At 42.7% G+C, this 22,550-nt stretch overlaps 1 protein-coding gene across 8 annotated transcripts; it reads right to left on the bottom strand.

The window, feature by feature from the left end:
• Positions 1–500: 500 nt before the first annotated feature.
• LOC135489044 (uncharacterized) lies at positions 501–20,235 on the bottom strand. Of its 8 annotated transcripts, none has more exons than XR_010447091.1 (22): positions 19,969–20,235; positions 19,430–19,628; positions 19,089–19,177; positions 16,861–16,967; positions 14,861–15,078; positions 11,819–11,848; positions 10,393–10,582; positions 9,914–10,039; positions 9,477–9,612; positions 9,104–9,148; positions 8,458–8,481; positions 7,156–7,289; positions 6,739–6,873; positions 6,321–6,474; positions 5,973–6,139; positions 5,506–5,721; positions 5,290–5,384; positions 4,756–4,915; positions 4,082–4,223; positions 3,506–3,627; positions 1,364–3,162; positions 501–1,261 (listed from the first exon to the last, which is right to left on the bottom strand). XR_010447091.1 is itself a non-coding variant. In XM_064774135.1 (21 exons), exons 1-21 carry the CDS (start codon positions 20,093–20,095, stop codon positions 2,932–2,934), a joined length of 2,847 nt encoding a protein of 948 aa, XP_064630205.1. In that variant the 5' UTR covers positions 20,096–20,222; the 3' UTR covers positions 501–2,931. The 8 variants fall into 8 exon arrangements, 6 of the variants coding, with proteins under 6 accessions (XP_064630205.1, XP_064630200.1, XP_064630202.1 ...); XR_010447092.1 differs by having other exon boundaries at positions 501–1,244; XM_064774135.1 differs by having other exon boundaries at positions 501–3,162; positions 19,969–20,222.
• Between the last annotated feature and the right edge of the window lie 2,315 nt (positions 20,236–22,550).

The following is a 22,550-nucleotide window of genomic DNA, read 5'->3' as shown; positions in this document are numbered from 1 at the left end:
TCAAGCAGTGCGACTTGTGACAATTGTGATTGGAAAGCAGTCGGTGAATGGCTAGATTGCAATCAGTCATCGTGATGTCATGGCTTGCTTGCAGGCCGCAGCGACAGAACTCGCTTGTTTGCAGAGCACTCCAGGGACAATTGTGACCACCAGCAAAATCTCCGCTGTCCACCACAGCAGAAACTAAAACATCATCCTCATCAGAGTTTCGAGGAGGCCTTCCAGCTGTGGGAATACACATTCTGTTGATAGCTTGAGTCCATCACATGACTGAACGTCTCCACAGGTTTTGACTAGAATGTCATGGCACTTGGGTGTGACGTGTCTTCCAACTGTCTTGTGGTTCCTGCCGAGAACTTTTGTGAATGTGTTGCTACATCAAAGAAGAGACGACATACTTAACATCCACAAGGTAGTGACCACTTCTGAACGAGAGCACCTGAGTTATCTTGGAGATGCACTAAAAATTGACCCAACAGAAAAATATATTTCAAAGCGATTTAATTCAACCATAAGCATTATACAGGCGCACAATACATGATTTGAGTTTAAAGTGTGACAACTGCAACACTTTCCCCACCTTGCAAAAACTGCAGTTGTTCCATTCTGAAGAACTCTTTTGTTTCGTCCAATTTTCTGGGGAAATTAATTGCATGTGTTTCTGGCTTGATTCTTACATCATGACAGGAAGCTGGTTGCATATATGACACAATATTTAGGAGGATAAAGACATATACGCAGAAACTACATGAAGAAGATACCATCCAGATTCCAGAATGCCAAAACCTCAGGCTCTGATTTGGTTAAATTCTGTTTATTTGACACCCCTTACAAGTACATCAAGAATTGAATAGCCTCCTTTTTGGGTGAAAATGGCAATCACAGAGAAAACTCCAGTACTGGTGTAGACGATCACATGTAAAGCTGAATGAGGCTTCCATTGATTTTGAGATGGCCCCCTGGCAACGAAACTGTACTGCATATAATTCAATCACTCGGATGATTTTTTACAACAAAACAATTACTGGCACCAGTATAATAAATTTACAAAAAATAATTAATTCAACTTTTCACAATTATTAGGCCTATAAGAGCCTAACTGTTTTTAGGTTTATACAACATGATTTTTAATCAAAACAATTCCCTAACAAAAAATGCTCCTTCAAACAGAAGACAAACTTTTCTTTAACTAACAAAACAGAGACAGTGGCACGTCCTACAGGACACCTCTCTTAGTAGGACACCTCTCTTAGTAGGACACCTCTCTTAATAGGACACCTCTCTTAGTAGGACACCTCTCTTAATAGGACACCTCTCTTAGTAGGACATCTCTCTTAGTAGGACACCTCTCTTAGTAGGACACCCCCACTACATTGTATCATCAATTAACTTTCTTCCCAAAATGCAGCAATTTCACTCAAATTGCTCTTAAATTGCATCTGAATTTCACAAAACACACAGCAAAAATGGCAGATATGAGAGACTGACAGGCCTGATTAAGTTAATGAGGTCACCAATTGATGTCTCTTGCACCTAACAGTACGTCTCTTACTTATTGAGCAAATATTATCATTGTGAAATCACACCGTCCAGACACAGTTATTAAACTGTGCACATCAATTACCTAGAGACTACCACTTGGACCCCAAGGTCAAGCCCAAGTCTATAGCCCCCTTTAACACTGGGTGTATCCAAGTCTATAGCCTCCTTTAACACTGGGTGTATCCAAGTCTATAGCCTCCTTTAACACTGGGTGAATCCAAGTCTATAGCCTCCTTTAACACTGGGTGAATCCAAGTCTATAGCCTCCTTTAACACTGGGTGTATCCAAGTCTACAGCCCCCTTAACACTGGGTGTATCCAAGTCTATAGCCTCCTTTAACACTGGGTGTATCCATAGTATTTGTGTAAAGTAGCTAATTTGCTACAATCATGTAGGGTGTCCACACCACAGTTGACTGGCTTATACATATAGTTGCAGTCACGTCATAATTTGCTACAATCATGTAGGGTGTCCACACCACAATTGACTGGCTTATACATATAGTCGCAGTCACGTCATAATTTGCTACAATCATGTAGGGTGTCCACACCACAGTTGACTGGCTCATACATCTAGTCGCAGTCACGTCATAACAAATATCTTATACTTAATCTTTTACAGATCTGTAACAAGACAGGAATGTGACAAAGTTGACAACAACATCCATGGCAACAAAAGAATCAATGAAACAAACAGAGGACCTATTGCAAGGAAGCTACAGGCTAGATCTAGGAGGCCAGATTAACCACTTAATGCCGCAATCAAGTTTTTCTTGCTTTCCCGCTCTGCCGGAATTAATTGCAGGAAAATGTAATTTTTCGTCTTCGCAATGGCCATCGATCAAGTGCTGCCAGCTGGTGTTCTTGTGAAGAACGAAGAGTCCCCAGTTTCAGTTTACGCTGGGGTTTCCCACGATTGTTTGAATAGGGGTTTGAGTACAGGATTTTACATGGGACAATACTGTGGCTGGCTGACGTATATATACGTCTTACGGCAGAGCGGTTCAGATAGAGTTCGCGTATATATACGTCTCATGACATTAAGTGGTTAAGATACAAGAAGTCGCAAACAGGTGTCATTACTAGTTCAGAGTCACAACAACAATTTGCCCCTCATAGCTCTTGCCTATAGCCCCTCTTTAAAAGTACCAAACGCTTGCACATTAGTATTAGGAAGCATTAAATCTTTCAACCTCAGTCAGAATCACCTGGTCGAGCCGTCACTAAAGTCGAGTTAAACAAGCAGAACCAGGCTACATCCAAAACTGTACACAAATATTTTCCAATGCCTTTTTTACAGGAACCCGTTCACTTTATATCAGTGATGGCAGATTCTATCATAGATTGAAACGGAGATCATTTCAGTTTATCCTTCCAGATTCGGACTAGTCATTCTGTCATGATGAAACTGCGATACGTGGGCAGTGTCTGGCCGCGTCTCTTGATCTTCTTCAATGAACTGTACTTCCTCTTGCGAATGGTCGCAGCGCCATCTTTGTACAGGCGGATCGTCGTCTGGAGACCGGATACGATCCTTGTCACGGCAGAGCTGATGTCCTCGGGTGCTGCCATCTTGTTGTCAAGTAATAACCAATCCTCTGCTGAGACACCCTGCGGCACCTGGACATAAAGTTGGACATTTTCTCACTTATAAGGGTTACTAGATTAGACACAGCTCTTCAGTTCTGTGGTCGCAGTGAGCATTTGAAATGACCAAAAACTTGCGAGAGGATATCAGGTCGCATATGGTTGGTATGGTTTTTGAATTGATGATCACCGTCATCTGCAGTCAATACCAAACCACAAATAAACAAGTTTTACCCGCAGACAAGTGACCTATTTATGGCACATCGCAGCGATAATAGTTACAACCCGTAAACTTTCTTGCATATGAGGCACCTGATTATTTTCACATGACTTGCCCCAAAACGAAAAAAAAAATTGCTTTCAAAAACTCCCTTACCTCAAATATCTTGTCAGGGACATTGAACTTTCCACCAGCAGCGCCCCCTGTACACTTGACTGGAATCACATGATGATCGCACCACGCAAACTGCTCAACCTCGTGTGCTGCACCAGGCCCTCCTGCAAAACAGGCTAGAAATGAATTTCCGAGGCTCAAAGTTTGAGGTTAGATGGTAAGTCAATCCAACTGGTCTAGCTTAGATGCCATGTAGGGACTCAGCAGGTCCATCTGAGACCTGTCTTAGGCTCACTGATTACCCTGGTTACCACACACCGGTGTATTGTGCAATCAGTTTGGAATCTGTAAGGCCGAAGTTACATAGACCTCATTCGTTCATTTACCACGAGTCACTTTCCGGGTTTTTCTTTCATTCCTCGGTGAATGCACGCCTTGCATTCCACAAGGCCGTGCATTCACAGGGGAAAGAAAGCAAAAGGGGAAAATGAGTCCTGGGAAATGAACGAATGAGGTCTATGTAACTTCGGCCTTAGAGGAACCCTTGTAGACCGAAACACTCAACACACCGACGCGTAATGAGAGCGGATGATATGTTGTGTTTCTGTGAATACGCACCTTCGACAAGCAGACATATGTCAATCACACGGGACACAATGGTCTCACGCTCACGGACGCTGTCACCGCTGAATACCGTCATCCCATACGGCACCGTCTGGAATGTTCGGTCACGGTTCTGCCGTGCTTGATGCTGACGATCCTGGAAGCAGAGACCAGCTCTATCAATGAGAGTCATGGAAAATCAACAGGCATGTTTGATTATCCTGGAAGAATATCCTCTGGTTACCAACCAGGGGGGGGGGGGGGGGGAAATATGAAACCCCAGGACCAACACCCATCAACACCCATTTCACTGACCTAATCCAACTTTCACAAAAGAGAGCTTTTTACAAATCAAACTGCCAACCATAACTGGATTAGCCGTGGTTCTTTATTGGGGGAAATGTGCCAGTGCAATTAGTGAGTACGACTGACAGGTTGACAATGGAGACGTGACACATACAAGAATGCCTTATATAACATAATAACACTGTACTCATTGTATGGTGCTACAATACATGTCTCAAGGCTAATCCCTACAGAGATGTGCATTAAGTCTTAATGCCTACATTTGACGTGTAAAATGGCCAAAGGAAAGTGTAGACTGGTCTGAACTGGCCAAACACTGTGTAGGACATACTCCAAACATGACGGGGCTTGCAGCTCAATGCAGGCGCGTTTCATCAACTCACCAAATCGTCCCTCGTCGGCAGAATATGCCAAACATTTGATGGTTTCCCCAGCGCTTCTCTTGCTTCCACGAAAGCCTTAGCAACAGAGTCACCAACGCCATAGAAACCACCCGTGACTATGGTAACCGAGTCAAGCAGTGCTAAACTTTTCCCAATGGCCCTGAAATAGAAGAATACACTTCTCCAATAACTGACTTCATTGCCTCTGTTTACAGGAGAGTGCTAGAGACCTGTCAAATATAATACGGGTCTTTTCAGTATAAAATCAACAAAGGACCAAAACTGTGACATTCTCAACGGATTTTGACAGCTGTAACACCTTATCCACAGTTGCTGAAGTTCCCAATATTGTGATCATACCAGTTCATTCTGAAATCACACCCAACTTTCTGATTCCACTACATCACTTTCCTGTCATAGTTTTTCCACATTTTTCAGGATACGTGGTCAGTTACAGTTGCCGAGCCAATAATTGACATCAACATTTAAACAGTCTGACATTCGCTGAAGTAGTGGTTCCGGGCCTTTCCTTACCTGCATAGCGCTTCAGACTTCTCACAGTAGAACTGTGTACTACCCGAAATGTATACACAGCCTTCACTTGGAATGGTTTTCTTTAGTAACGACACCTGCAGGGAAAGAGACAAAATGAATATCAGGAATTGTTTACTCTACTACCAAGCCATTCAGACATACACATATTTCAGCAAAGGCATTTTCATGCTCAAATGAATATACCATTCAACTCACCGCCATTGTGATCTTGGCTTCATTAATCTCCTCACTCATGTCACCCGCGCCGGGGTCCAGCGCCCGCTTCACTCTCGCCACTAGCAACTCCTTGTAGCCGTCCCTCCGGGCATCCTCAAACGGGCTCGTCCCAATCAGCATACTCATCCAGCCGGGCATACAGAAGCCCTCAGACTTCAGCGGCACAAACCTCTTCCTCTGCTCACAATAGTATACCTAAAAACAGATTTCTCTTTTATTTCAAAGTATGTTCAATGTGCACCATTCTCAAAGCGCTCTACATTTATTCCAAAGTCTTATCCTGAAACCTAATCTGGACTGCAACCTGAGAACGTCTGACCAGTACCCATTCACTTATACCACCAGTTAAACTCCTTTAGGTTTTAGCCTTCATGTTAGCTCCACACTCACGGTATTTCATGAGACAACCAATACCACCAGTTGCCCCTCAATCCTCAACACCCTACCTGTTGCTGGCATGTCTTGGAATGCGCAAACACCTCCGAGAGAATGAAGATGATGACGGTCGCCTCATCTGCCTTCTGCTGGAAAAGTAATCGCTTGAGTTGCATTGCGGCGCCCCCACCGTCCTCACCGATCATCGACGACTGGCTGATCTGAGATAATAGTAACGCTGAAACGATACATCATAGTATGATCAATTAGACCTACAGGAGAAATACACCACTGATTTCTCCTGTATGAATGCAGGGGTAGATCTTCCTCCTGGTAACAATACAGGACATGGAGTATCGATCACTGCTTGAGTGACGATTGCCAACAAAAGGGTGAGTGTACAAAGGGTGAATACATACTCTCATACTCCTGACTTAGACTGATCGTGGACGTGGGACTCTTTCCCCCCTCACTGCCTTGAGATGCAGAGATCACCGCAGGGTCATCCAACATCTCTGTCGAGCACCAAGTCTCGTAGCCGTCTGCTTCAAACCAGCTTTTCACTGTAGCACCCTGGACAAAGGAGATCAACGAATATCATTTCAAGGAAAATCAGGTCAAGCATGTTTTTGATCCCAGTGGTCAAAACTACCACTGGCGTTGATGTGATGTGGTTGGGTACAGAACCAGGTCAGTGGGAGGCACTGATAAAAAATGCTGTGTTGACAATCTTCGGTTGACTGGCCTGACCAGTATGACAAGGATGAAGGGAAACCAGGTCGAGCTCAGATCTGCTCTAATGACGGCTGCCTCCGACATGAGCAGACATGTACTTACAAAGTCCTTCTGTTTAGGATGTACGCTGATTACAATGAGTTGTCTGCCATCGTTCATGGCCTGACCAGTATCGGTGGAGGACGCGCCCGCCTCGGGCACACTGAATGTGGGCCGCAGACGGGCACCTATGGATGGCTGTAACGATGAAATAGTTGTTAGTGTTAACTCAGTAGATGGGCTACTTGTAAACCAACAAATGGGCTCCTAGTCAACTAAGTTTAATGCTCCATGACTGATGTCTAATATTTGGTCAACTAGAGCCGTTTCTCAGCTGCCAATGATGAGTGATAGCCCCACTGTGAAAATAGAAACAAGAGCATGGTTCAAGAACAGAGCATCGAACAACAATGCGATGGTGACGTCATGAAAACAGATGCTGAGTATCTCCCAACTCGCCATGTTTGGATGCTGCCTTACCTTTTTCGAGAGAGTCGCATTGTTTTTCATCCTCATATTGAACCTCTCATCGATATCCTTGGCCACGTTGCGCACATACTTCTTGTCCCAGTTCTTGACGTCTCGCACCTTCGAGCCATGACCCTGTCGCACCTCTGGAAGACACACGGTACAAAAAGATAGAGTTGGCTCCCAAAAATAAGTTAATTTCCATCAAGTTCTCACCGAAATATTGTTGGGATTGATGTTCTGGAACTTGCAAAGAAAGCGTGATTCTCGCATTCCTTGAAATGCTACTTCAACTCAATTCTGACTGGTCCATCTTTGCGATGAAAATCATAGAGATCTCCCTTAAGCCCGCAGCACACTAGCCGCCAACTTCGGCGTCCACAGGCATTTTTTGCCACAAGAGTCCTGAACGCCTGAAAAATCCCTAGTCTGCTATGAACGGCGTCGGCGAATGCGACTTGACGCCACTTGCCGCAACTAAATGCCAAATATCTAACACGTTTGATTTTTGACGCGTGTCGCCGCGTTTGAACGCAAGAAGAAGCCAGGTGTGCTACGGATGGCCGCCTGAATTGGCGTCGGCGGCGAGGCTATGGCCAATCAGCTTGCGTCTTGATGTCACATGATTTCAAAATGGCAGCCTAAAGTGGCGGAAAAGACCCTACTGGACGGCAGTTTTGGGCAGGTGTGCTCTGACCGGGATCCACTGGCCGCCAACTTTGGCGTCAAGAGGCGTCCGCCGAACACTTCTTGTCGCCAAAGTTGGCAGCTAGTGTGCTGCGGGCTTTAGCTGCAATGAGCTATTCTGGGTGACCAGGACATTTGACCAGAATGGAGTGTTTTCCTCTGTTAGAGTGGCACACTTCACAGAGTCAGTTGCTGCACTAATACGGATGAAAACCATTGGAGAACATAGACAGTGTGCGAATCTGGAAGTTAAGGGTTTAGACCAGGGTACATGCATGAAGACCATCTTAGTTATACACACCTGGGTGTAGGGGGGTGGGGGGGGGTACACTTATACTCATAGATGGTGGTGGGAAATAAACAAATTTACATGTAGATAAAAAATGTTTTAAACATTCCATTTTAAACAAATGTACTGTGCAAAAAGCTAAAAAAAAATTTAAAAAGTTTGCAAATTGAGCATGGTTTTTTGAGAAAGTATGACAAAAAGCACACAAAAAGGATTATATATATACGAATCTTAGAACTGATAAAGATTATTGGTTATCAATTGACAAATCTAATATCTATAATGTCTAAAAATAAGTCTTCTGTCACTGCTAATAGGGGAAATATGATGATGATTACCTGTTAGAAAACATTCCTCATGCCCTGAATGATTAAGAAGACGACACATTTATTTTTCCGTTTACAACATATGCAAGAGAAGAGTTCAGATGAAAAAGCCAGTCCGAAAACACACCAGTAATCCGGGCTAAACACACTTGAAACTACCTTTGATCTAAACACCCAACCATTTCTATGCAAAACAAGTGAGATCTTATCATAAACTCATTCAATAAGCTTCCTATTTCTTGCAAAAACGGAAGATTTTTCAAACTCGAGCAGATTTAGTGGCTTTAGTGTCTCAACTCTTAATAGACAAGGGGTCAACAACTCTTGATAATAAAGATACATAGCCTTGAGATATTGCTCCGTTTTGAACTCAATTGACATGATGCCAGGAATGACATCACAATTTCTCTCACCCAGAGATGAGCGGCATTTTCTCACGTGCAGATGTGGAATGTTTTAAGGAGCGTTTTTTCACCATTGGCAATACCAGCAATTGATTGAGAACAAACCAAGACCAGATAACCCTTTGTAAAGTTATCCAAGTTACCACACCAAAAACACAGCACCTACTCCACAAGTGATGATGTCTAACACAGAATGTGATGATGTCACTAACACTTAATGATGATGACATACACAGAGAGTGATGACATCTTACCTTTCTTATCAACCTCCCCAGTCCCAGAGTCCCAAGGCTGTGGCACTAACAAAGCAGAAATACTTAGATAGTTGATTTTCATAAACTTGTATTGTATTGTAGGAGAAAACCTACGCTTTGGAAGGAAATATATCGGGGCTAACCAGGAATCGATGTCCGACATGGATAGATGTTGTGTCTCGCTGTGCAAGATGGCTCAGGACCGTCATACCTTGAGGGATGGGCTGGCACAGCTCACACAGACATGTCACATGGCAGGAGGGAGTGGAATACCCATCTAATTAGGTGTGACGGGTCACAAATGCATTTTCTAGAACTCATCTCATGGCTCAGCTGAACTGATGAGGGGAGGGGGTGTTGTTTATTTTCTCACCTTCCTCAATGTCCTTGTCTGCTTTCCACTGGACATACTGTGTTGTGGCGAACTGAATGGCCAGGCACCGCGGTGGCCAAAAGTCGAGAAAACTCACCGGGATGATGAACTTGCCGAGGAAATCAGCCAATTTCACCTGGAAAAAAACAAAGAACTGAATTTTGTGCAAACTTGACCTTTGACCTTCGATCCCCTCCCTAGTATTATGACAGATAAACAGTCAATATCAATCATTGTGTTCAGTCAATTATTCAGTTTTGACCAAAAAATCAGAGTAGGATTTTTTGTGAAATGAACGAAAGAGATTCTTTGCCAAGCTTTTTCAAACTTGAAGGGATAACATGTGGAAATCTTGTGTTAATTTTGGTTGGTTTGTACATGTTGCCAGGTTTTGGTCCCCCTTCCCAGGTGTCACTGCTCTGAGGACGGTGCCTTACCTCACGATTTGTCCACTGTGTCTGTCCATAACGCGCCGACACTAGTGGAACGAATACCTCTGCATTACTGACGGCGTAATTCAATGCATCTTGCCAGTCAATGCCTGTCTTTATCTCATGAATGTCCTGAAAGTGAAAACACATAATAACACTCCAAGAAGAGTCAACATCAAGTTTGTTTCGTAACACACTACAACTAGATGAAAACGTTTACGGAACAGTCCAGATAGCGCCATCTTTCATTCACTGATTGATACCACACTGTAACCTCCAAGGGACACCTCTCTAATCAGGACACCTCTCTATCAAGGACAGCACTTGTCAGTCCCCAGGCTGACCCTGACAGAGAAGATCAAGTGAACTACTTTGAACTTTGCACACACGATGACTGGAAACAGTCCCAGTCTCGGGAAAAGGTGCCTACAACATTATCTTTTGAACAAGCGAAATAGAGCCATCTGATGTATCGATGACCTTACCAAGTATACTGTGTATCCTATATCCGTTAAAGCCTTCTTAAGATCGAGTGCATGCTGTGCTGCCTCAGCCCTCACATAACTAATGAGTATCTGATGCATTTTCCCATGATTCTCCACCTCAACTTCCTGACTCGTGCGCCGACCGACATCTTTGCTCGAGTGGTACGTCAACTGACGAACTAACGGAGGTCTACAAAACAAACAGGAATCTGATGCAAAATAGTCAACAATGCTGATTATCCCCCTTTAAGGAGTCAATGCCTGAAATAGAAACCAGACACTTTTAAAACATGAGTGGGCAGGCCTTGATCAATGTTTAGCTCACGGTGTCAACTAAAGCCGGCCAACTGTGACACTGGCTGCCCATTACTATTTGTGATCACACTATTACAGATTAGTGACAACAGATCAGCCAAGAACCTTTGTCCAGATCTATCTGAATACAATTGCCATGTATACAACTGCAGGTGGACTATTATAAAGGCTGTTAAACTTTCAATTTTCTCTTCAGTTGATTTTTAAATAATTGGATACGGACAACAAACGATTGATTGAAATTATCGATAGATTTAGAATAGATGAAGACATTGTGAGGCACTATATTTATGTGAGGCGCATGCAGTCAAGCATTTGAAACATCCAGCGAAGATCAAACCTTGATTGTTTATGAAAGAACAGAATCAATCCTGCCATTTCTGCTGTCTGATTCAACCCCCTTGAGAAGGAGAAAAACGTTCATTCTCATCTCAAAAAATTTGAAATGTCTCGTCCCTATAAAGTATGAGTGTAATGAAACAGTGAGTCAGATAAAGAACTGGTGGAGGAGTGTGGAACCCTTCACCGCAGGACAAGATCTAAGCTACCGTTTTATACCAAGCCAACAAACATGTATACAAAATGGTCATCAGAGAGTTATGGTGGGAGGTGGAGTCATTTGAAGGGTCTTTCAAAAGGTAAAAGAAGATTTCGTGAAAGATGTGAGAGGGCTTTTATAAAGAAGGACATTCTAACCCTACCCACTGTAAACCATTTTGGCAAAACTTGAAACTTATCCAAACCAATGCATTTTATATCTTGAGCTTAAGGTGACTGTGTTTACATCAACTTCTAATAATGACCAGTTAATCTGGTACCCATGCTCTGAAGGTGGGGGGGGGTTGTATCGTTGAGGCCTATTTTGAGTATGTAACTCAGGTTTTTTTCTGGGCGGGGGGGAGGGGGGGGGGCTATGAAGATAAACTTAAAACAAGCTATGGAATAGAAGCCAGGTTCCAGTTGGTCAGTCAGTGTGAGTAGCATGAAGTCCTAAGCTATCTTCACAAAAGCAAACCAAGGCAACTGCTGACCCGAGGGATAAATGAAGAGGTTTTTAGTTGATCGGTTGGTAGCTTCAAGGTTTATTTGTGGAAGTGTTATCAAGACTTACCCCAGGATATTACCAGCATCTTTTGCAAGGCTGTGTTCAAAGTCGAATATTTAAATCTGTGAGATTGCTTGAAAGTTGAAGCCACAAAATACAGAGGTTTGGATAATGGGTCAAGAATTAGTATTTACCCTAAACCACCAAATTTTTGGCCAGCACTTTATTTTGGCAGATTTTGCAAGAACCTCAGTTTGCGAGAAAAAAATTTAAATTTTTTTTTTTCATTGGAATAATCAAAACTGAAATTTCCCAAATAAAATTTTTAGAAATTTTCACGAATTGCAAAAATTTATATAAAAAGAAAAGGTGCAAAACGTTTGTAATAGACACACATGTGTTTCTTGTCTACTTACTTGGGGAGCATGCCAAAATGATTTTGAAGCCAAATAATGAGGAACCGGCGCGATTTATCCGCCGGGTGGCGCTGCAATCGATCATACCAAAACTCTCCATTTCCAATGCGTTATCATGTTTTTTCTGAGGCCGAAAACGATCGCTTATTTTCGACAACGTTTGCATCTTCCTGTTTTAGATCTTTTGAGCTATCAGTTTCTTAAGATAATTTTGCGGAAAATATGCGCGATGCCAGTTATTGGGCACGTTTTCTGTTGTTGAAGTCCTGTGCAAAAATGTACGCAATGGTTTCCCGTGATTGACCTCATGCGACGTCAACAGACCAGAAAATGACGTCATGGCGTCAGAAGGTATGATCGATTGTGGCGCCGCCACTGGCATTTATCTTAACGCCGGTTCCTCATTGCCATGTTCTCTAATTCCTATGAATATATGATCGATTCAAACAGGGAGAGATGAACGATGTCTATCTTCAAAATAATGTTCATGTGCTCCCTTATGAATAGCCACAGGAGTGCATTCATTGAGAACGACCACAATCAAAGTAAGAAGGCACCAAATATAGAGTGGTTTCACGTGACAACGTCATCTGCCATGCTGGAGGGACAGACAGAAGAAAGCAAGTCCAAATGTGACCCGCTCTACCAAAACTAGGCGCTTGTCGCATCTGAACTTGACAGGTTGATACGGACTTGTTGTTCATTTCCCTATTGTAGACCTTTTGTGAAATGTGACCAAATCAGTTTGTAATAGATTTCACAAAAGGTCTACAATAGGGAAATGAACAACAAGTCCGTATCAACCTGTCAAGTTCAGATGTGACAAGCGCCTAGTTTTGGTAGAGCGAGTCACAAATGACCATACAAATCATTGTTCTGCCCTCCAACATGGCTGACCGTGAAATCACTCTATGAACCAAAACAAGCCGAGAAACTCTGCTTTTATATAAAATTCAACACATAATTAGAGCGATCTAAGCTAAAAATAAGGTTAATGTGAGCGCTGATGTAAATATCCTGGTATATCGACAAACTGTGCCATTGTTACAGTAGGGTTCGATACAAGGGTGTATCCAGGACTCGGAAAAAGAGGGAGCTTTGTTACTTCACTCAAAGTCCTTGTCCATTTTGAACTTTTTTTGGAAAAAGGGGGGTGGCGTAACTCACAGGTGCATATGTCACATATCTGAGAAACATTTATCAAATTGCAATTTTTCTAGTTTTTCACAACTAGCACGCCATCTTGCTGAGTCAAAACCATAACATGAATTTAAAATGAATAATTTTATAAATTATGAAATTCAGAGATAAAAACTTACTCAGGTTGTTCACATGAGGTTATCCGCCTGGAAAAAATCTAAAATATTGATGGATTTTTCTATATTTTTGTGGTCAAAACTACACCTCATGGCAAAGTGATTTCCAAATATGGAGAATGGACTACTGAACCATGGTGGAGAATGGACTACTGAACCATGGTGGAGAATGGACTATTGAACCATGGTGGAGAATGGACTACCGAACCATGGTGGAGAATGGACTACTGAACCATGGTGGAGAATGGACTACTGAACCATGGTGGAGAATGGACTACTGAACCATGGTGGAGAATAGACTACTGAACCATGGTGGAGAATGGACTACTGAACCATGGTGGAGAATAGACTACTGAACCATGGTGGAGAATGGACTACTGAACCATGGTGGAGAATGGACTACCGAACCATGGTGGAGAATGGACTACCGAACCATGGTGGAGAATAGACTACCGAACCATGGTGGAGAATGGACTACTGAACCATGGTGGAGAATAGACTACTGAACCATGGTGGAGAATGGACTACTGAACCATGGTGCAGAATGGACTACTGAACCATGGTGGAGAATGGACTACTGAACCATGGTGGAGAATGGACTACTGAACCATGGTGGAGAATGGACTACTGAACCATGGTGGAGAATGGACTACTGAACCATGGTGCAGAATGGACTACTGAACCATGGTGGAGAATGGACTACTGAACCATGGTGCAGAATGGACTACTGAACCATGGTGCAGAATGGACTACTGAACCATGGTGGAGAATGGACTACTGAACAATGGTGGAGAATGGACTACTGAACAATGGCACAGTTTGGATTACCTCATCAAGGGCTAAGGGACAACACACACCAACTTACCCAATATGCCTAAAATACGGAATGAAAACAACGCATCCAGATTACAGGGCTATCTAGTATCTATTTTAAGATTAGAAATTGTTCAGTGTTAGATAATTTAGGTGTGTAAGGCTGAGTGTCACATAAACCGTCCACAGTATTCACCACTATCAAGGGTGGTCCATAAAAACAACACCAATAAAAAGACATACCTAATAAGCTTTGACTGAATTTCATTTTTGTCTTTCTATTGGCAAAATCTTTTTGGACCACGCTGTACGTTTCGTACACAAAATCACTGACAATAGCACTGCTATGGGAGCATAGACATGCAGTTCAACACCCCCTCTAAATGTCATATTGGTACTTTCCCCCAATGTTTTGGCACAGTCTATTCACTAACAAAGGGTGAACAGGCAGCCCTTTGAAATAACGAGACGTGCAGTAATTCACAAAGACCGTTTGATGTCAACTTCCAATATCACAATCACAATATCTCATGCAACGTTTTTCTCAAGTTGTTAAAAAATACCTTTTCTTTTTTCCCGGCTGTAATGCTTTCGCTGCTCCGCTTTCATCCGAGCTGTTTGTGAGATCCTCGAGCGAGAACACCTCGCTGCACACGTGAATCACAGAGTCTTTCACAATGTCCTGTACCATGAGTAAGGTCTCTTGCTCGAGACTAACCGGCCAGCCGTTGCTGTCGATGAACTGATACGACGTGTAGATACTACCCCCAATGTGACCAAGCTGCAATGGTCAAAAATAAAAAGTTCAAAGTTTTGGTTTGTCGTCTGATATCAACTGTGGTATTGGTATGTGACTTTGACCCCAGTCTACACTGAAAGCTTTCAGGTGAGCTTGGAAGAGCTGCTTAATAAGTGGTAAAGTGTTTTTCAGAGAGATCTGGCCCAAGGTACTTGGCTGACCTCTTGTCACTAGTATCTTACATGTTATAATCTGATCACAAAATGGTAATGTTGACTGGCTTCAGTTGACACAGTGAAAGAGCATTAGTTAGGCCTACCCTGATGATACTCAACTGTTGTGCCACACCACTATCCTTTGGTAAATGTGATCCGGTCACATTCCTGAGTTCAACTCGATACCTTTGGCCAGGATGACATGAAAAACACTTTACAATGTGACCCTTTCAAACTGGTCCCCATTTCTACACCTGCTGGGTGGACTGAGGCATGCACAACAGACACCCGCCTGGAGCCTCATGCCAACACCAGGGACCTCATGACCACTCGTCAGACACTCTCATTCATGTAGCTGTGGGTTGAGCCAGTGGATGGAAAAGCACTTCAATTCAATCAATAAGTCTGACAGAATACCCGATATCACACACATTCAATGAGTGCCTCACAGAGATCCTGGGGAAACCACAAGTTGGTCACTGCTGGCACTTGTAGGTTTACTGTGGAACCCCCCCCCCTCCCTATTGCAGACACCTCGGTTGAGGACACCCTCTCTATCATGGACAGTGATCTCGGTCCCAGAGTGGTACACGTAGTTTGAATTCTCTTCAATTGACCTCTCTAATCAGGACACCTCTCTATTAAGGACAGCACACGTCAGTCCAGGGGTGTCCTTGATAGAGAAGTTCCACTGCAGCAACAAAATATTTTCATAAGATGATCAAATTCATCAGAATCTGAGATGATATTTTTCTGATGAAAATGAAAAAGACGCGAATATGACACAATGCTGAGAACCGGATACGAGTATTGATTGAACACCGGAGACGCAACAGTGAGTATCCGGTATCCACTCTATACCTTCAACACTTGTTACATGTCTCTGCATGAATTCCAGCATCAACAATGCTATATTAACCCACTGGTGTCTGAGATTAATTAGCATGTGCTGAGGAATCTTGTCGTGAGAACAGTGAAGATTGAATTTACAGTGATTGTGTCTAGGCCCTTTTCTTTCACAAGTACTGCTTGACTGGTTCTAAAATAAAGGCCTGGTTTATTATACTACCCCACAGGCACCAAAAAGAACCTTTGGGAGCACTTGAAAAGAGTAGTATTAACTCTGCGCTGTGCTTCAACTGTGTCTGAGAAATACACTTGTTGCTTGGTAATGCATTGCTATTGACACAGCCGGTAAGCCATGCAAACATCGAATACAGATATCCCATCATCCACCGAGATAATTAGCACGGAGATGTCAGACACCATCATCAATCAATCAATACACGACCCATAGCGTCTGCTCGTATGTTATTGTTTTCACCATTCCATTCACGGTCGTCTCAGGGGAGAACCATATGAATGGCCAGATACAAAGTGTATATCCAGACCACACAGACAACAGGGTTATATCACAGATGGAAGCCAACTGCCAACATTGCTTTTGTTTGCCATCCACCCACGAACTGACCACAGCATAGACGCGCTCCCATACGATCCTGTATGTTTCACCATTGGTGACGCAGGGAACAAAGGTATTACCTCCTTCTCTACCCGTGGATAGGGCCATTACAAAGATAGATGAGGCAGCAACAAAGACACCCATTACCTGATCTTGTATATCATGCCTTGCTTGCCGCAGGGAACAAAGGTACTCCACAAATACAAATCCGATAGCGAATCCTTTCCCAGTTTTAACTCCAATACGTGGTTTATCTGAAAATACAGTATATTTCGTAACATTATTGGCTGGAGACACAGTGGAGTTTTAATGTTTAGAGACAAGTATTGGGCTGACTGAGAAACACTGTTTACACCAGCCTGGTCTTTCCACCAGACCAACTGTTCACATCCCCACTTGGGCATGTGTTGTGGGGTGAAAAGATGCCAAACTGTGTGGTTGGATGGACGGCACCAGCCTGTTAGGAAGGCAGTTCCTGAGGTCCCATGCATAGCTTCTTCTTCTTCAACGTTAGCTCTCAACAACAATACCACATGATAGCGCTTTTTATTCGGTGCTCCTTGGCAGCGCGTTTGCGATATCGCTAAAGTATTTGGATGGAAATTTGCAGACGGGAGCTAAAAATAACTTGTCATCAGTAATTCTAGTGTCACTGCGCGCAATCTCTTTATTGAAAACAGATATTTATATTGCAATATACTAAATATTGCTGGTTGTCATGGCAGCTGATGTATAAATATCCTGGCCGAGGTTGTATCAAATTCACCCGATTATTTTGAATATCTTTTTGATGGTAGTTGACCTAAAAAATGTATCCTATTTAACTTATAATGTCCACATTGCCGTTGTCTAGACAGATACACACATGCTATAGATGCCACGGTCCACTCCAGCAAAGTTGGAAACATGAGAACTGCACTACGGCATTGTGTATAACTGCATTTCTATTTTCCTGACCAACGATTTACATCAGGCGTGATATCTGATTATGATGTCATAGAGCGGACGAAATAGGGCAATTAGTAGCAAAGAGTTAACATGTTGAAGGAAACATTAACATACCAAAAGCTCGATGCTCACCTAAACAACATATTCACGAAGTTGTTGTCAGAGCTAATCATGTTCAGATGTTCACCAACAGTTGTTGTTGAGGTATGTTTACAGGTAAATCATCATCATTATGCCACAGCCTTGGCAGTATCATTCACAGGCTAAACTTTCCTTCATAGAATCATTCACGGGCCAGTGGCAATGAATGGTATACTGTTTTTCATAGCGTTCTGGCGAAAGGTACTAAGTTGAACTCAGGAATGTAACCAGACATAACACATTTACCAAAAGATAGTGGTGTTGCACAACACTAGATTAGGGTAGGCCTAACCAATGTATTGCTCTTTCATCATGGTGTCATATAAAGCTGTGTCATATTACAATGTTTCAGATTAGTGACAAGAGATCAGCCTAGTACCTCTGGCAAGATCTATCTGAATACACTTCACAATGCATGATGACAAACAATGTTTACACTGGGATCCTATAATAGATTCTATTCATCACAATTAACCATGAGTGGTCATTGTCACTGCAGTCTTGGCTGAATGAACATGGGCCCTGAATGCTTGGGGCCTGATAAGAAGGGAGTTTGTACCCTATTACTTAACAAGCTGACAACTCACCAACTAGCCCAGCAAAACAGGCTTCCTGCTGACCTCAAACCTTTACCTTCCTTACACCATACCACCGCTAGCTCCAACCACTAGGCCATCCTGATCGGGATATGATAAAGTTGTTTTAATCAGACCTTCCCTCTGGGAGGTGGAATTGCTATTTGTGTTAGCAGTTGACATCACAGATAGTAGCTGTTCATTGCAATACATGTTCACCAGCGAAGGCACTTACGGCCCGAAAGAAAGTCAACATTAGACAAACACCACATGATGGAACATGATAACGTCTGGTTGGGGTTGACATCAAACAGGCGCTGAACTGTCAACTCCCCGCCAAGGCTAGTTTACACAACAGTACAGCGACAAATGATACAGGCGGTGACAAGCACTTCATTAATTTTGATGTGATTTGCAAATTGTAATTGACACAAGGCCTTACACCAAGAGAGAAGGGATACTGTAATTGACACAAGGCCTTACACCAAGAGAGAAGGGATACTGTAATTGATACAAGGCCTTACACCAAGAGAGAAGGGATACTGTAATTGACACAAGGCCTTACACCAAGAGAGAAGGGATACTGTAATTGACACAAGACCTTACACCAAGAGAGAAGGGATACTGTAATTGACACAAGGCCTTACACCAAGAGAGAAGGGAAACTGTAATTGACACAAGGCCTTACACCAAGAGAGAAGGGATACTTACCATATAGTTTTTGAATATAAATCGAGCCATCATCTCGTATCAAGTGTTTTAAATCGAGCGTTGATTCTTGTGAGAGTGAGACTGGCCATCTGTAAGTACAAGTAACATTCATATTACTGTAAAATGGTATTTGGTTTGAAAATTAAAAGAAGTTTGTGCCAAAATTATCAAATATTTCCAATCTCAAAAATTCAAAAGCAAATCATGTGCACTCATGACTTGCATGTCCTTGGAGGTTTTGCCACTACTTCGAAATCTTTAGACACCTGCAGTCCGTGAAAACAGCACTGGAATCGGATCAGGAATCATCAAAGATCAACAGCCGAATCTGAAAAGCTTACCCTTGTTTTGTAAGAAATCCATATGTCACCGGCACTGTTATCAACTCAGATTTTAACGTACTCCGAAATGTTGCAGCCGACAAGGATGTCGCCCCTTTGACGGTAACGAAGCCTAAGTTTATTCCTGGTGTGGCCGCGGCGCCTGTCTCGTGGGTCAAGTTGATACCAATGAGGGTCCCAGACATGTCGTCCGCCACATCTGAAGAAAGAACACACTTTAAAATGAGGGAGTAGTCAATCTAACTACACACCGCGAGTCAATGAGAGCCATACTTGTAAAAGACAAGGATGGTCAAATCGTTCAGAGCAAAGGTGACCATTCGCATTGCAAACCCACAACAAACTCGCTAGGAACATAAGACTGCGTGGCTGCAGATCACGTGGACTTATGGGGCTCTATTTAGGATTGTTGCCTTTTCTTGGCCTTCACTGAATGGTACAAGGTGCAACAATGAAATCAATCCAAATACGGAAGAAGAAATACATATCGCTAAATACGGACTCCAATTTTGAATTTTGAATTTCGATATTCCACATACCCACATGTTCGAGATGACACCCGTTGAGGGCTTTGATGTCATCACTCGAGAGATAGACAGGGCCGCGCGCCGGCAGAATATGATTGGGAAAGATACAAGGACACTTCTTTACAAATGTTTGTCCCATGCTACCTAAAGCTGTCGGAGCCCTATGATAAATCCTAAACCGGAATAGCACAGACTTGATGTCAATCCCACATGTAGGCCTGACATTGCTACAACTTATCAGAATGCCAGTAATTCTCAAAGTATGACATCTATGATACAAAATTGTATGGGCTTAACGGTTGAATAATCGACACAAGCATGTCAGAAACACTTAGGACTATTTTGGGGCAAACCTCATTGATGAACAGTCATGTAAACAGCAAGGAACTTGGACTATGCACTAAAAATAGACCAAAGAAATTAGGTCATGATATTGAAAGTGGTCACTGGTCAGGCCAAGGGAAATAATTTCTGTTTTATTCAGTATGTGGCAACGCACAGGGTTTTTTTATTCAAAAAGGTGGCTCCTCATGATTGAATATGAGTCACAGTGCCACCTGGTCCTACCAACTTTCATAGACCATTCGCATTCTGCCATTCTGTTCGAAGAGGTGCCATGAGCACCAGGCAGACAGGTCTTAAATGTTTAAGGGCTTGATGGCATCACCAATCGGGTAGAGTGACACACAACCCTTGCCCACCCCCGGTCTTATCCATACTACAGAAGAAGGCCCTTGACCTGGAAAATGATCAATTCTAAAACAAAGACAATTTTGGCCAATTACGTGTAATAATAATAGAGCCATTTTGATGCTGGCGAAGCAGTGGAGCCACTTGCAGATCCTTGCAGTCAGAGAGGCGCGAGAGGTGGCTGTTCGATCATGACTCTTGTTATCCTCAACGTCTTCCACAGACCGAGGCGCTGACATCTGTGATTTGTGCGAAGACATATATTGCACTGTACAAATGCACACTGTTAGACTGTACAAAATGTACAGGAAGAGTTAGATTTGACAATTGCGATTCAAATGGAAAAAAAACAAACTAACACAGACCAATATCCCATCGAAGTAAGACTATTTCTCTTCCACACTATATTACTGATAAACTGAACTGGAAAACAATACTAATTGATGCATAATTAAGACATATTCAAGCGAAATTTCGAGAGAAAAGTCAAATATCCCACCTTCGTCGGCCATGATGAATTCATACTCCAAAACACATGACGTCATCAAAACAGGTGTACTTGGTGTACTTCATAGCGGTCGTTTCGCTCCCTGACCCTTTCGCCCCAGTCGTTTCGTTCTTGATATAACTTTATTGAAAGACTCTGAAATGACTCTGAAAAAATAACTTGGAATGAATGCTGCTGCGGTGCCAGACACTCCGGACGCCGTTCACCCCAACACCCTTTGAGACAGTATGAATAGGTTGACGAAATGGACTTGCCTGGGACTTTTTGTTGGATTGAGAAAGTACCCCGGGAAAGAAAGCCGAGATGTGCTTTTCTATTGTCAAATTCGTTTGGCCATCTTCTGTGTGATCTTTGGCAGGTCACTTGTCTTTCTTTATCATTCGTCAGTCATCAAGAGTATGATCTTGAGAAAGTATTTTCTTGTAGTCATTACGAGTGAGATCAGGGCCGGGTAGGCCCTAAAGCCTCTTGTCTATCTTGTGGTCCAGCAGGGGCATTCAATCTTGACACATATCTAATGGGCTTTAGAACTTGTGATCTCGGGTAGGTCACTAACTGTACAATTCATTGATTGGTCATCTAGTGTGTGACTTCAGGCACTATTAAAGTGACTTGTCCATCTTATTGGTGGGTCCAACTCGACTCGAATATAAGTCCTTGATTCAGCCTTGTCTTGGTTTTTACAAGTCGTCTAGTATAAGGCCTATAAGCCTACAGTGTGACATCGGGCAAGTAATTTGGCTATCTATTAATTGGTCACATGCGTCATCTTGGAATATTGGGCAAGTCATTTGTCTGTTTTGTGATCAAGACCTCAGGCAATTCACTTGTCTATTTTATTGATTGGCTGGCATTTTGAATTTTGGATTTGCACAAGTCACTCTATACATGTGTATCTAGTCAAATAAAATATCAAGCAAGTTAACTTTTATCCCAGTGTATTTGTCATCTAGAGGGATATTGTGGGCTAGTCACTTGACTATCCCGACATTGACTATTCATCTGGGGTTTGGATATCACCATCCTCGCACCAGTTATTTTCAATATCCCGGTCGCCTTTCGATGAAAGACACATCTAAAGCGAAGTTGGTTGGTGATTGTGGCAGAGATTGCCCAAGACGAAATATTGTGTAAGCACCAGGGTAAATCCCGCAACAGTGTCCCCTGCACCATGATGATTTACCACAGAAATTCTGGCCGGCAGACATCAATGTCGAGGAAAAACCATTCGAAAGGCAGTTTAGCGTGTAGTATAGGTAGATTGAAGGAGAAGAAGTGTAAGCCTTTAAACAAGTCATAATATTCCAATGTCAAAAGGTCAAACAAAACTCCTCAACATATTTTACACCTCGTGGTATAAGAATAAAGCTTTGTCTTCAATTGTTTTCTAAATTAT

The sequence above is a fragment of the Lineus longissimus genome, chromosome 6 (assembly GCF_910592395.1).
Source record: "Lineus longissimus chromosome 6, tnLinLong1.2, whole genome shotgun sequence".
Classification (NCBI taxonomy): domain Eukaryota; kingdom Metazoa; phylum Nemertea; class Pilidiophora; order Heteronemertea; family Lineidae; genus Lineus; species Lineus longissimus.
Note: the sequence above shows the minus strand (reverse complement) of the source record. Positions and strands in the feature narration are given on the sequence as shown.